This window comes from Chiloscyllium plagiosum, chromosome 3, assembly GCF_004010195.1.
Source record: "Chiloscyllium plagiosum isolate BGI_BamShark_2017 chromosome 3, ASM401019v2, whole genome shotgun sequence".
Taxonomy (NCBI): Eukaryota; Metazoa; Chordata; class Chondrichthyes; order Orectolobiformes; family Hemiscylliidae; genus Chiloscyllium; species Chiloscyllium plagiosum.
This window is the reverse complement of record NC_057712.1, coordinates 51,118,620-51,133,033: the sequence shown is the minus strand read 5'-3', so window position 1 is coordinate 51,133,033 and position 14,414 is coordinate 51,118,620. Positions and strand designations below refer to the sequence as shown.

The following is a 14,414-nucleotide window of genomic DNA, read 5'->3' as shown; positions in this document are numbered from 1 at the left end:
TGCTCTGTCCCAGAGGGCAGTGGAGGCCCAGTCTCTGGGTTCATTTAAGAAAGAGTTGGGTAGAGCTCTCAAGGATAGTGGAATCAAGGGTTATGGAGATAAGGCAGGAACAGGATACTGATTAAGGATGATCAGCCATGATCATATTGAATGGTGGTGCAGGCTCGAAGGGCAGAATAGCCTACTCCTGCACCTATTGTCTATTCTCTATAAGTGAGAGGTGGTGCACTTAGGGAGAAGAAACAAGGGACAACTCAATGACTGGCATGACACGAGGAAACTCAGAGGAACAGAGGGATCTTGAGGTGTTTGTTTGTCCCCATATCCTTGAAGGTGGCAGGAGAGATGAAAAAAGTAGTCAATGCAGCAAAAGGGGCATTTGCTTTAAATGTCAGGCCACAGATTATAAGAGCAGGGAGATAATGTTGGAGCTGCACAAAACTTTGACGAAGGCCACAGCTAGAATGTGCATTTCTGGTCACCACACTATAGGAAGGACATGATTGCACAGGTGAGGGTGCACAGGAGATTCATAGAACATAGAACGGTCCAGGCCTTTTGGCCTTTGATGTTGTGCCAACCTTTTATCCTACTCTAAGATCAAACTAACCTACATACCCTTCATTTTACTGTCATTCATGTGCCTATCCAAGAGTTGCTTAAATGTCCCTAATGTATCTGACTCTACTGCCACTGCTGGCAGTGCATTCCACACACCCACCACTCTTTGTATAGAACCTACCTCTGACATCTCCCCTAAACCTTCCTCCAATCACCTTAAAATTACACCACCTTGTGATAGACATTTCTGCCATGGGAAAATATCTCTAGCTCCCCACTCTATCTATGCCTTTCATCATCTTGTACACCTCTATCAAGTCACCTCTCATCCTTCTTCGCTCCAATGAGAGAATCCCTAACTCCCTCAACCTTTCTTCATAAGACATGCCCTCCAGTCCAGGCAGCATCCTGGTAAATGTCCTCTGCACACTCTCTAAAGCTTCCACATCTTTCCTATAATGAGGCAACCAGAGCTGAACACAATATTCTAAGTGTGGTCTAACCAGGGCTTTATAGAGCTGCAGAAAATGTGTTGCTGGAAAAGCGCAGCAGGTCAGGCAGCATCCAAGAAACAGGAGAATCGACGTTTCGGGCATAAGCCCTTCTTCAGGGATGGGGCATGCCTACAACAGCCCTCCACACTATCCACAACTCTACCAACCTTCGTGTCATCGGCAAACTTACTAACCCAACCTTCCACTTCCTCGTTCAAGTCATTTATAAAAATCACAAATAGCAGAGGTCCCAGAACAGATCCCTGTGGAACACCACTGGTCACCGAGCTCCAGGCTGAATACTTTCCATCTATTACCACCCTCTGTCTCTATGGGCCAGCCAAATCTGTATCCAGACATCCAAATCTCCCTGTATCCCATGCCTTCTTATTTTCTGAATGAACCTACCATGGGGAATCCTCTTAAATGCCTTGCCAAAATCCATATACACCATATCCACTGCTCTACCTTCATGTGTTTTGTCACAACTTCAAAGAATTCAACAAGGCTTGTGAGGCATGACCACCCCTCACAAAGCCATGCCAATTATCTCTAATCAAACTATGCTTTTCTAAATAATATAAATCTTGTCTCTCAGAATCCTCTACAATAATTTGCCACCACTGACGTAAAACTGACTGGGCTGTAATTCCTCGGGTCATCCTTATTCCCTTGAACAAGGGAATAATATTTGCCACCCTCCATTCACTGGGATGTTGCCTGAGATGGAGCACTTTAATTAGAAAAGTGGTTGGATAAACCTAGGTTGCTTCCTTTAGACCACAGAAAGCAGAGACGGGACCTGACTGAGGTGTATAAGATTATGAGGGGCATGGAGGGGGTGGATGGAAAGCAACCATTCCTCCTGTTGATGGGCCAGTAATGAGGGGGGGCTTCATTTTAAAGTAAAAGACAGGAGGTTTAGAGTGGATGAGAAGAAATACCTTTGTCATCTGGAAGTGGTGCTCATCTTGAATGCACTGCTTGGGAGGTTAGTTGAGGTGGGATACCTAGCAACCTTTAAAAGATACATGGCAGACGTTTTGGGGCAAAGGGGGCCTCTTCTGCTTGTACGACTCTAATACAATGATATAAATATAGTCTAGCCTTCCAAGAGGACATACCAGAGATCAGAAGCAGAGGTAGCGAATGATTTTAACACAGGGGCTGCATGATGGGGACCCCATTACCCTCCCAAATTTCTGACTTTACAGAAAAAGTAACATTCCCAGAAGCTAATCAAGGCCCATAAAGTCTTCTTGTTGCAAGTGGAATTCTCCATGGCTGGAGGGGGATTCATAGAACACAGAACATAGAAGAATACAGCGCAGTACAGGCCCTTCGGCCCTCGATGTTGCGCCGATCCAAGCCCACCTAACCTACACTAGCCCACTATCCTCCATATGCCTATCCAATGCCCGCTTAAATGCCCATAAAGAGGGAGAGTCCACCACTGCTACTGGCAGGGCATTCCATGAACTCACGACTCGCTGAGTAAAGAACCTACCCCTAACATCTGTCCTATACCTACCACCCCTTAATTTAAAGCTATGCCCTGCACCCTTTCCAATGCCTCCACATCCTTCCTATAGTATGGCGACCAAAACTGCACACAATATTCCAGATGCTGCCGCACCAGAGTTTTATACAACTGCATCATGACCTCAGGACTCCGGAACTCAATTCCTCTACCAATAAAAGCCAGTACGCCATATGCCTTCCTCACCGCACTATTTACCTGGGTGGCAACTTTCAGAGATCTGTGTATATGGACACCAAGATCCCTCTGTTCATCCACACTACCAAGTATCCGACCATTAGCCCAGTACCCCATCTTTTTGTTATTCTTCCCAAAGTGAATCACCTCACACTTAGCTACATTGAATTCCATTTGCCACCTTTCTGCCCAGCTCTGCAGCTTCTCTATATCCTTCTGTAACCTGCCACATGCTTCCTCACTGTCAACAACTCCTCCGGCTTTCGTATCATCCGCAAACTTGCTCACCTAACCTTCTAACCCCTCTTCCAGGTCATTTATAAAAATGACAAACAGCAATGGTTCCCAAAACAGATCCTTGCGGAACACCGCTAGTAACTGCACTCCACGATGAACCTTTACCATCAACTACTACCCTCTGTCTTCTTCCAGCCAGCCAATTCCTAATCCAAACCTCCAACTCACCCTCAATGCCATACCTCCGTATTTTTTGAAGTAGCCTACCATGGGGAACCTTATCAATCGCCTTACTAAAATCCATATACACCACATCTACTGCTTTCCCCTCGTCCCTCCTTAGTCACCTTCTCACTGTGTGGGACAACTGTGCAGCCAAACCAGTGGGGCCTGCCAAAGTCTGATCAGGGGAGCTGACTCTTTTCAGGCATTTGACACATGATTGACTTTGGGATTCGAAAGGGGATGGCCTGTCGCAGGCCATCCCTTGCACATTCTATTGATTCTCTTCACTCTTTGTGATCCCCACTTTGTCCACATTCCCTTTTCTCCACAAATCCATTGTTGATCACTGGTGGAGGCTCTAGTCTAGTACTGTATTGGTTATCAATGTTTCTCCTTAATGCAGATCAATATGACAGATGGATTAAATCCTAACCAAAAAATCTCCACGCAATTGGCAAAGTGCAAAGACAATAATTTGATTCTTGTGAGATTATTGCATTAATATCAAAAAGAAATGTAGGCTTTCAGTGATGACAAAAAAAACAACCTTTTGCTACGTATAAAATTTGTATGACACCTACCTGCTTTTTTGCTAAGTTTGTACAGAAACGTTTGGCGAGGATCAGAATGATCTCGACACGTTAATTGAAGCAGGGATCCAGACTTCTTCCACTTCTGCATAAACCAGAGCCCTGGTCATGGAAGTAGCACAATAAGATATAAAAGTCAATCCAGCAGGCCAAGTCAAAGAAATTACACAATGTGAGGTATACACAAGCTTAATTTCAGTTTGAAGAGTATAATTCTTAAAACACACTTTAGAGGAAAAAGATGATTTTACATTTGGGCTACCAATGTTGCTCGTCACTTTTCTCATTTTGTGCAATTTCTCAATTTGCTCTGTATGATCAGTTGAAAGCTTCGTTAAAGCATTATGCAAATCCACAGATGAAGAACTGGATGGACCTAGGAATTCTTATGTTCCTCTGAATGCTTTTCAAGGTGCATGAAAATATAGTGCAATTAATGCATCTAATTAATCAATTAAACAGCAATTTGGTCTTTCTCTGCAGGTAACAGATGACCTCTCCTATGACAAATGGACAAATGCATTTCCTTAAAACAAACACGAAGAACTGCAGATGTTGGAAATCCTGAACAAAAAGATAGTGCTGGAGAAACACAGCAGGTCTGGCAGCAGCTATAGAAAGAAAAGCAGAGTTAACATTGAGTTCAGTGATTCTTTGTCAGAACTGAAAATATCGGGAAATGGCATACTGAACTTGAAACTCTTTTATTTCAACAGTTGCTGTAGACCTGTTGCATTTCTCCAGCACTTTGCTTTTGAAATAATTTCCATGACGTGGCACTGATTCCTCAAAGATGAATACTTTAGTAAAAGAACTGGAGAAGTTTGCTCACATTCAAAGATATTGATATTATTTCAACCATATACTTAAACTAGAAATGAAAAGTAAAATGGTTAGCCGATCAGTACTATTTATATAAACTGAATGGGCAAAATCGAGTCCCAGGCATCTTCCAGGAACAATGTAAATAAAAAGCAGCGATCTTCATAATAATGGTCAAACTGTATTTTCATTCCTTGCTTTTTTTTCCCTCATTCTTGAAATAAGAGACTTGTTTTTCTTGAAATATTTTCCACCAGTTTTTCTTCCTGTTCTATAATGCTGTTAGATAGGCAAATGATCAAAGTTATACATGCCTATTAAGGACCAACAAAGTACAAATACATCAAATTAGGTTTGGTTCAATCACCGAGCCCATTGTGATATCAGGAATATAAATGCCTATAAGATCCAACTGGTTGTCTAAAGGCTTCTTCAACTGCATTGCAATTTTATTTTAAAGGAAGCGATTTCACTATTTGGAAATACTGGGATACTTTTGTGTTCTTCTAAGCCTATATTTCAGAGAGTTATCGCCACAGAAATCCTCAGAGTCATGGGGTCATAGCCATACAGCATGAAAACAGACCCTTCGGCCCAACTCATCCATGCCAACCAGGTTTCCTAAACTGAACTAGTCTCATTTGCCTGCATTTGGTCAACATCCTCTTAAACCTTTCCTATGTATGTACTTGTCCAAATATCTTTTAAACATTGAAATTGTACTGATTTTTACCACTTCCTCTGGCAGCTCATTCCACATATGCACCACCTTCTGTGTGAAAAAGTTGCTTCTCAGGTCCTTTTGAAATTTTTCCCCTCACCCCAAATCTGTGCCATTTAGTTTGGACTACTCTCATCGCAAAAATCAGTCTACTGAATGCTTGAAACACCCACTTTCTGACAAGTCTTTCCTTTCTTAGGTGAGCAGGCCAAAAACATACATCATACATGCTACCTTCTGAAGGACCTATACAATTTGTAATAATGCTGCCATTTTAAAAAGATTACTTTGTCCTTGTTTTTTTTTGAAGAGAGATCGTAAAGGCAGAGATGCCAAAGAGTCTAGTTTAACAATGGAAGGGGAGTGGCCAGTTCTCCCAGTTCAGGTTTTTTCTAGTTTGTTTTTAGCTGTAGCAGTCACAATATGAGTGTGTCCAGGAGATGCAAGTTTCAGTAAAGAATTCCTCTGACTTTCTCTGAAATCTCTCTCTGGATGTTGTTCCCTCCTGCCTGTAAGAATCTGTGTTTGAATTTACCTTTTTGCCAAGGGGTGTTTTCATGGGATGTTATTGTATTGGAACAGTCAATTAGTAATAGTTACTGTATCGGGTCTGTTAAGTTTTCCAATAGCTAAGTTACTCTAAATGCTGCTTTCTTTTGTTTATGTTTCAACTGTACAGTTTAAATAAATTCTGTTTTGTTCGAAGCCAAATGGTTTAACCAATTACATCACACCTGAAACACCCACTTCACATCTGCCTTTAAAATAAGAAAAAGTTAGGGTCTAGACTACCTTCTGAAAATATTTTGAGTGGGTCTGACCTGGTCAATAAAGTTACCTTACTTTTGAACTACAATCTCCTTGTAATAAAGTGACATATTATTTGCCTTCCTGATCGCTTAATGTGCCTGGATGCTTACTTTGTATCTCAGCACTTCTTACCCACTTTGCATCAAACTGCCTATTTTTATATCCTGATGCATTCTATGGTGACTGCTCTCCAGATCACAATGCATTTCTTTGGTTAACTTAAATTGTGGTAAGTTTGACTAAATTGCAAAAATTTGATGCTAAAGTATAAGGAATCAAAACAGTGCTTAAGATTTGAATTTTACAATCTAACTTTATAGCAAAACACCACTGTAAATTCTAATGGTTAGGAAACATCCATCAAAAGAAGAGAACATTCACTTTAAAGAACTTTGATTACTTCAGTGCAGTTAATATTTTCTCAGAAGAACATTACAGCAATGCTTTTGAAATAACGATTCCATTGTAACTAATTAAAAAAAAACTCAAGTGTTCTTAGTTCACCACTTTCACCTGCCAACACTCTACACATACAGCTGTTCCTGGACACAGGTGATCTCTTAAGACCAGCTATACACAAGATACTCAAGATTCAATTTTATTAACCCTGAATCCTGACAACCTTATCAGAAATGTCTTTGGTTTTCTTCAACAGAATTGCTAAAGTAAGGCCAATCATTGCATTAGCTCAACAAAATATTTTAAAGGCCCTCATAAGTGTCTGAATATGTAAAATTAATGTCTTAATAACTCTGCCCAGCCCCTAATACTGTCCAGGCTACGATGCAACACAATAATTGTGCGCCTTTAATCCCTGTCATACTAAAAGATCAGCTTGTCAAGACATGTTTCCCTCTCTGCCGTGATTAGCAAGATTGAGAGAATTTCTTGACATGCCCCTGAACTTCCAGTGTCCTGGATCAGTTAAAAACTGACTAGTTGTTACAATGATTTCTTATGATCTGCAGTTTATTCCATGAAGGAGCAATGAAAGCAGATTCAACAGTAACTTTTAAAAGGGAGTCAAATAAATACTCTTAACAATAAAATAAATTGTAGTCTGTAGATAATGAACAGGCAGTGGGTCAGGTTGTATAGCTTTCCCTAAGAGCTGGCACAGGCAATATGGAACAAATGTCTTTCTTCTGTGATACACCATTCTACAGGCATCAACAAAAGAAGCTTAACATTTTGGATGCTAAATTTGACAAGAGTCGACACCTGGTTTATAAATTCCTGTTCACTTTAGATGCTTCCTGACTTGCTGCCCAGCACTGTGTCCAGCATTGCTTGTTTCAGAATTTCAGCTTCACATTTACACCTTTTAAAAACCCATTGAAATGATTTACGACAGATTCTTTGATTCAGTGTTAATACTTAACTCAAACTTTTAAATCTGTATGTAATATTTGAAATTGTTAAATGATCCTTCCTTTTCACTGAGAGCAATATCTACTCAAATCTACATGTAGGACAGAGAGATATCTTTGTGGCCCATTTTTTGAGGAAATGCTCAACTAGGTTCCAGTCATGCCAATAGCAATTTAGCATCTGAATAGCAATACATGAAATCAGAAGGCAAAAATGCAGGTTTGAAATTACTTTTGTATTATGAGGATCTGAATTCAGATGATGTTTTATTGAAGTTATACAGGATCTTGATGAGACTGCATCTGGACCACTATGTGCAGTTTTGGTTTCCCGATCTGAAAAGGGATACGGTTGCCATAGCAGGAGTGCAGTGGAGATTCACCAGATTAATACGAGGGATAGCAAGAGATTAGATTAGATTACTTATAGTGTGGAAACAGGCCCTTCGGCCCAACAAGTCCACACCGACCCGCTGAAGCGCAACCCACCCCGACCCATTCCCCTACATTTACCCCTTCACCTAACACTATAGGCAATTTTGCATGGCCAATTCACCTAATCTGCACATATTTGGACTGTGGGAGAAAACCGGAGCACCCGGAGGAAACCCACGCAGACATAGGGAGAATGTGCAAACTCCACACAATGAGTCGCCTGAGGCAGGAACTGAACCCGGGTCTCTGGTGCTATGAGGCAGCAGTGCTAACCACTGTACCACCGTGCCACCCACCTTCATATGAAGACGGACTGGTTTGGCTGGGCTTATATTCACTAGGATGAGAGGGGATCTGACTGAAATGTATAAAATTCTAACAGGATTAGACATAGACGAGATGTAGGAAGGATGTTTTTCCCCAGCAGGAGAGTCAGGAACCAGGGGATACAATTTCAGAATACTGGGTAGGCTATTTAAGACTGACACGAGGAAAGATTTCTGCAATCAAAGGGTACTAAACTTGTGGAATTCTCTACCACAGAAGTCTGGGGAGGCCAAATCACTGAAAATATTCGAGAAAGAGGTGCATTTTCTTTTAGATATCAAGGGAGAAAGCAAGAATATGGCATTGAGATAGAGGATCGGCCATGATCATATTGAATGGTAGAGCAGGCTTGAAGAGTTGAATGGCCTAATCCTGCTTCTAGTTTCTATGTTTCCTCTCAGTCTAGAGAAGAAAGCTAATTAAATCTATTTTTTTAAGAACTCTGATACATAGAGAGAATATTGATAAATCACTGCTTTCAAGAATCTTCTGCCTTACCTTCTTATGAAATACTTGTATGTTACATGAGAACATTGGGTGTACATCCGTGAGTTTGCTCCATCATTCAATTAGGCCAAGGCTGATAAGTAATTCAATTGCGTTTACCTGCCTTAGGCCTGTTTCTTTCCTTATCTCAAAAATCTACTTATTTTATAAATACCTTGAAAATTTCACTGACCTAGTATCTACAGCCTTCTGGAGTGGAGTTCCTCATATTTCCATTATTCTTTGTGAAAGCAGAATTTCACAGTTTTGTTTCCAATTGACCTTGCTATGTTTAAGGCCCTGCCTTTTATTCTTGTTACCCTCTTATAGGGAAGTAATTACTTTGTTCCTGTTGAGAATCCTTTTAACATTTTGAACATCTCAAACAGACAGATCACCACTCAATCAACTATATATTCAATCTTCTCTGAGTAGAATTGTACCTTATTATTTGCCAAAACTATATTTTATTTCCATCTGCAAACCAGATTACAATTAGTGTCTAATTTCCAGCTGTCTTCTGTTTACTCGAGCCAAAGCTGCCTAGGAACTGTTTCAAAATCAATGTCATATGACACCAGGATATAGTCCAACAGGTTTATTTGAAATCACACAAGCTTTCAGAACACAGCCCCTTGGGCTACACCTGACTTTCACCCTATCACATTATTTATATCGGTGTGATCATAGTCACAAATGACATTCTATGTATCCATTATTGTGGTAAACTATTACTCCTTAGCTTTTTCAAGCCTTTGGTAAGGTTGGTCTGCCTTCCTAATGCCTTTCCTTTCTTGTACACTGAGGTGAAGCTGACACTTCCTAGTTCTAGTGTTATTCATTGTGTGCAGGCCAGAGAACCACCAGCATAACTTATCCATCTCTTACCAATGTTACCTTGGAGGTCTCTAAGATCAACCATGGCCTGTTAATTCACATCTAGAAGCTGTCCCTCAGCAACATTAAACAAAAACACACCAGTTATCCCTTATAGTCTATCCCAGTTTCCCTTGGGAAGAGTTAGAAGTTGCCTTGCTGAAAGCAATGGTTGCTAGCAATGTCTGTTAGACATTTTTAAATATAGTTGGTAGATAAGACAAATTCCAGTGTTATTATATGATAACTTGTACTGAATTCCATTATACTTTTGATTGTGCTGCATATTTCGATAAGTATTTAACTTGCATTCCTGATCAAGACTAAAATTGAGAATGTGGTATGTATATTGTACCATGCTCCAGTGTGACAGTTCTGGATGAATGATCAAGATCAATTTAAGGCTATTTGGGAGAATTTGCAAGCTTAATATTATGCCTTTATTAAGTATTAAATTTTTTGGTTACAAGTTATTGTACAATATTTTGCACAATATTATTGTACAAAAAAAATGTTTCCTCTCCATCAGATATTCCAAAGGTCTGAATGTTTTCTTGAACATTTTCATTCTGTCTGCAAGTATGATTTTGGTACCTACAATGGTTTATTGCTTGAAACAACACTTACATTCTCAGCCAGTCTTTGTCTTCAACTGTGAACACGGTTACAACGAAGGACAGTGTGAACATTAAAAACCATTCCCTTTCCTTACCCTAGGTACTGCATTCGACAGTCCTCTGATATGTACTTTGACCTGATGTCTGACATTTTATTTAATTTCACATCCTATTAAGTAATTGCAAATTTTGTGCACCTTTCTCCTATTCTTGCCATGCATTACTTATCATTTTCTATATTTTAAGTGCACTTTAATTGGCTCCCTTGCTATATACCTAAACTATTTTGACACTTATCCAACTTCTTAGATATTCATTTTTGACTGGGAAAATTAGTACCTTTGACAGTTAACGTTTACTGTAATTTATCTATTCTTAGTTTTGTTCATGATGAGTTTCTACATTGTTATGGTGAAGGATCCATGTTTATATTATCCTGTCATGTCACTTTACACAGACTTCCAATTTGATTTCCTGTGTTGAATGCTGTTCCATATGTTTATTGTTCATTGTACAAACCCTTGGAAGAACAGTTATGACTTAAAAGTTAAGGTCATAAAGTCATAGAGATATACAGCATGGAAACAGACCCTGCGGTTCAACCCGTCCATGCCGATCAGATATCCCAACCCAATCTAGTCCCACCTGCCAGCACTCTGCCCATATCCCTCCAAACCCTTCCTATTCATATACCCATCTAAATGCCTCTTAAATGTTGCAATTGTACCAGCCTCCACCACTGCATCTGGCAGCTCATTCCATACACGTACCACCCTCTGCGTGAAAAGGTTGCACCTTAGGTCCCTTTTATATCTTTCCCCTCTCACCCTAAACCTAATGCCCTCTCCTTCTGGACTCCCCCAACCCAGGGAAAAAAGCTTTGTCTATTTATCCTATCGATGCCCCTCAATTTTGTAAACTGCTATAAGGTCACCCCTCAGCCTCCGACGCTCCAGGAAAAACAGCACTAGCCTCTCCCTATAGCTCAAATCCTCCAACCCCTGGCAACATCCTTGTACATCTTTTATGAACCCTTTCAAGTTTCACAACATCTTTCTGATAGGAAGGAGACCAGAATTGCACGCAATATTCCAACAGTGGGCTAACCAATCTCCTGTACAGCCGCAACATGACCTCCCAACTCCTGTACTCAATACTCTGGCCAATAAAGGAAAGCATACCAAACGCCGTCTTCACTATCCTATCTACCTGCGACTCCACTTTCAAGGAGCTATGAACCTGCACTCCAGGATCTCTTTGTTCAGCAACACTCCCGAGGACCTTACTATTAAGTGTATAATTCCTGCTAAGATTTGCTTTTTCACAATGCAGCACCTCGCATTTATCTGATTTAAACTCCATCTGCCACTTCTCAGCCCATTGGCCCATCTGATCAAGATCCTTATGTAATCTGAGGTAACCTTCTTCTCTGTCCACTACACTTCCAATTTTGGTGTCATCTGCAAACTTACTAACTATACCTTTTATGCTTGCATTTATATAAATGACAAAAAGTAGAGGACCTAGCACCGATCCTCGTGGCACTCCACTGGTCAAGTCTGAAAAACAACAATTCACCACCACCCTCTGTCTTCTACCTTTGAGCCAGTTCTGTATCCAAATGGCTAGGTCTCCCTGTACTCCATGCAATCTAACCTTGCTAACCAGTCTCCCATTGGGAACTGTGTCAAACAACTTACTGAAGTCCATATAGATCAGGTCTATCGCTCTGCCCTCATCAATCCTCTTTATTATTTCTTCAAAAGCTCAATCAAGTTCCTGAGACATGATTTCCCATGCAAAAAACCATGTTGACTATCTCTGATCAGTCCTTGTATTTCCAAATACATGTACATCCTGTCCCTCAGGATTCCCTCCAACAAGGTGCCCACCACCAATGTCAGGCTCACTGGTCGATAGTTCCCTGGCTTGTCCCTACCACCTTCTTAAACAGTGGCACGTTAGCCAACCTCCAGTCTTCCAGCACCTCACCTGTGACTATTGATGATACAAATATCTCAGCAAGAGGCTCATCAAACACTTCCCTAGGTTATCACAGAGTTCTAGGGTACACCTGATCAGGTCCTGGTGATTTATCCACCTCCATGCGTTTCAAGACATCCAGCACTTCCTCCTCTGTAATATGGACATTTTTCAAGATGTCATCACCTATTTCCCTACATTTTATATCTTCCATGTCTTTGTCCACAGTAAACTTTGATGCAAAATACTTGTTTAGTATCTCCCCCATTTTCTGTGGCTCCACACAAAGGCCTCCTTGCTGATCTTTAAGGGGCTCTATTCTCTCCCTCGTTACCTTTTGTCCTTAATGTATTTGTAAAAACCTTTTGGATTCTTCTTAATTCTATTTGCCAAAGCTATCTCATGTCCCCTTTTTTGCCCTCCTGATTTCCTTCTTACGTATACTGTTCTGTAGATGGTGCACAAGTCTACCTAGAATTATTTAGTTATTATAAGGTTTAGAACTTTTGGTTGTTCTATAGCTACTATACATCAACAGAATTTTACTTACCTGTATTAACGAGTGTACTACTGTTGTATAATGTCCCCAGGTGAGGCCCAGACAATGAAAGGAAAGTGTGCAGCTTGTTCAAGTAAAATTTAAATCTTTGTCTTGTGAGAACAGATCGAATAATCAAGTTACCTAAAGAGTGCCCTATGAAACTGTTAGCGAAAAAGAAAAAGAGAATTAGGTGCAATTCGAAACATAATTCTACACATCATCTTTCATGAAGTGAAAATTAATTTCTGCTTAATATTTGCCAGTTTTGCCAAATGGCCCTGGCTATCAGCTCAGTGTAAACTCTCATTTCTATTGCAATACATTATCCGAGCATATCTGGAATGGTTTAATTCACACTGATGATGAGTGCATTGCTTAAATATTACTTAAAGAATCACACAAATAATTTGCAGTGAGTTGGAAGTCGATCATCGAGGGAATTTCATTTGAATGAGTTGATACAAAGTTGAATATGGAAAAAGTGAGGACTGCAGATGCTGGAGATCAGAGTCGAAAGTGTGGTGCTAGAAAAGCACAGCAGTTCAGGCAGCATCTGAGGAGCAGGAGAATTGACGTTTCGGACAAAAGCCCTTCATCAGGCAATCCCTGAAACGTTGATTCTCCTGCTCCTCGGATGCTGCCTGACCTGTTGTGCTTTTCCAGCACCACACTTTCGACAAAGTTGAATATCTTTTGTGTGAAGTAAACCAATTTGGCTTTACATTATTGCAAAATGTGCAACACAAAAGTGAAGTCCAGTTTTGCCTGAAGGGAGTATGGTCAAGATTTGATGATTTCCTTTTGCTCAAAGCTGCTTTTGATTCAAAAATGGCACCTGAGATTAAGCAGTGGTCTTAAGGTGCTAATCATACTAATAATTGAAACTTTACTGAACTTCTGTGTTTTGTACAGATACTGGCACCAGTGATTTTGAAGTTCTTGTCAAAAGGTTTGACAGGGTTTTGAAATTGAAATGCTCTATAAAAAGTATCACGACAGAGGTGGCATTCATGTCAAAGCTTACAATACTTTTTGAAAAGTCGATTGATGGAATTCACAGACGGTGCAGCATAGAATGCTACATCAACTGTGTGTGCCAACTCTCATAGAATACTTAGGTTAATGATATTCTCCCACATTTCCCCACAGGCCTGTAATTTGTTTCCCCCTTCAGACATAGAACATAGAAAAATACAGCGCAGTACAGGCCCTTTGGCCCTCAATGTTGCACCAATCCAAGCCCACCTAACCTACACTAGCCCACTACCCTCCATATGCCTATCCAATGCCCGTTTAAATGCCCATAAAGAGGGAGAGTCCACCACTGCTACTGGCAGGGCAATCCATGAACTCACGACTCGCTGAGTAAAGTATCTACCCCTAACATCTGTCCTATACCTACCACCCCTTAATTTAAAGCTATGCCCCCTCGTAATAGCTGACTCCATACGTGGAAAAAGGTTCTCATGGTCAACCCTATCTAAACCCCTAATCATCTTATACACCTCTATCAAGTCACCCCTAAACCTTCTTTTCTCCAATGAAAACAGCCCCAAGTGCCTGCTGTAACCTGTACTGCGCTGTATTTTTCTATGTTCTATG

At 40.5% G+C, this 14,414-nt stretch overlaps 1 protein-coding gene across 5 annotated transcripts in view; it reads right to left on the bottom strand.

Moving 5' to 3' along the window:
- fam135a (family with sequence similarity 135 member A) overlaps positions 1 to 14,414 on the bottom strand; it is a 310,864-nt gene that overhangs the window by 3,512 nt on the left and 292,938 nt on the right. For all 5 annotated transcript variants that reach the window (XM_043681729.1, XM_043681723.1, XM_043681738.1 and 2 more), the window contains 2 exons: positions 12,822 to 12,973; positions 3,816 to 3,926 (listed from right to left, as the gene is read on the bottom strand). In XM_043681729.1, the coding sequence (XP_043537664.1) occupies positions 3,816 to 3,926; positions 12,822 to 12,973 (263 nt within the window). The remainder of the gene's footprint in view (positions 1 to 3,815; positions 3,927 to 12,821; positions 12,974 to 14,414) is intronic.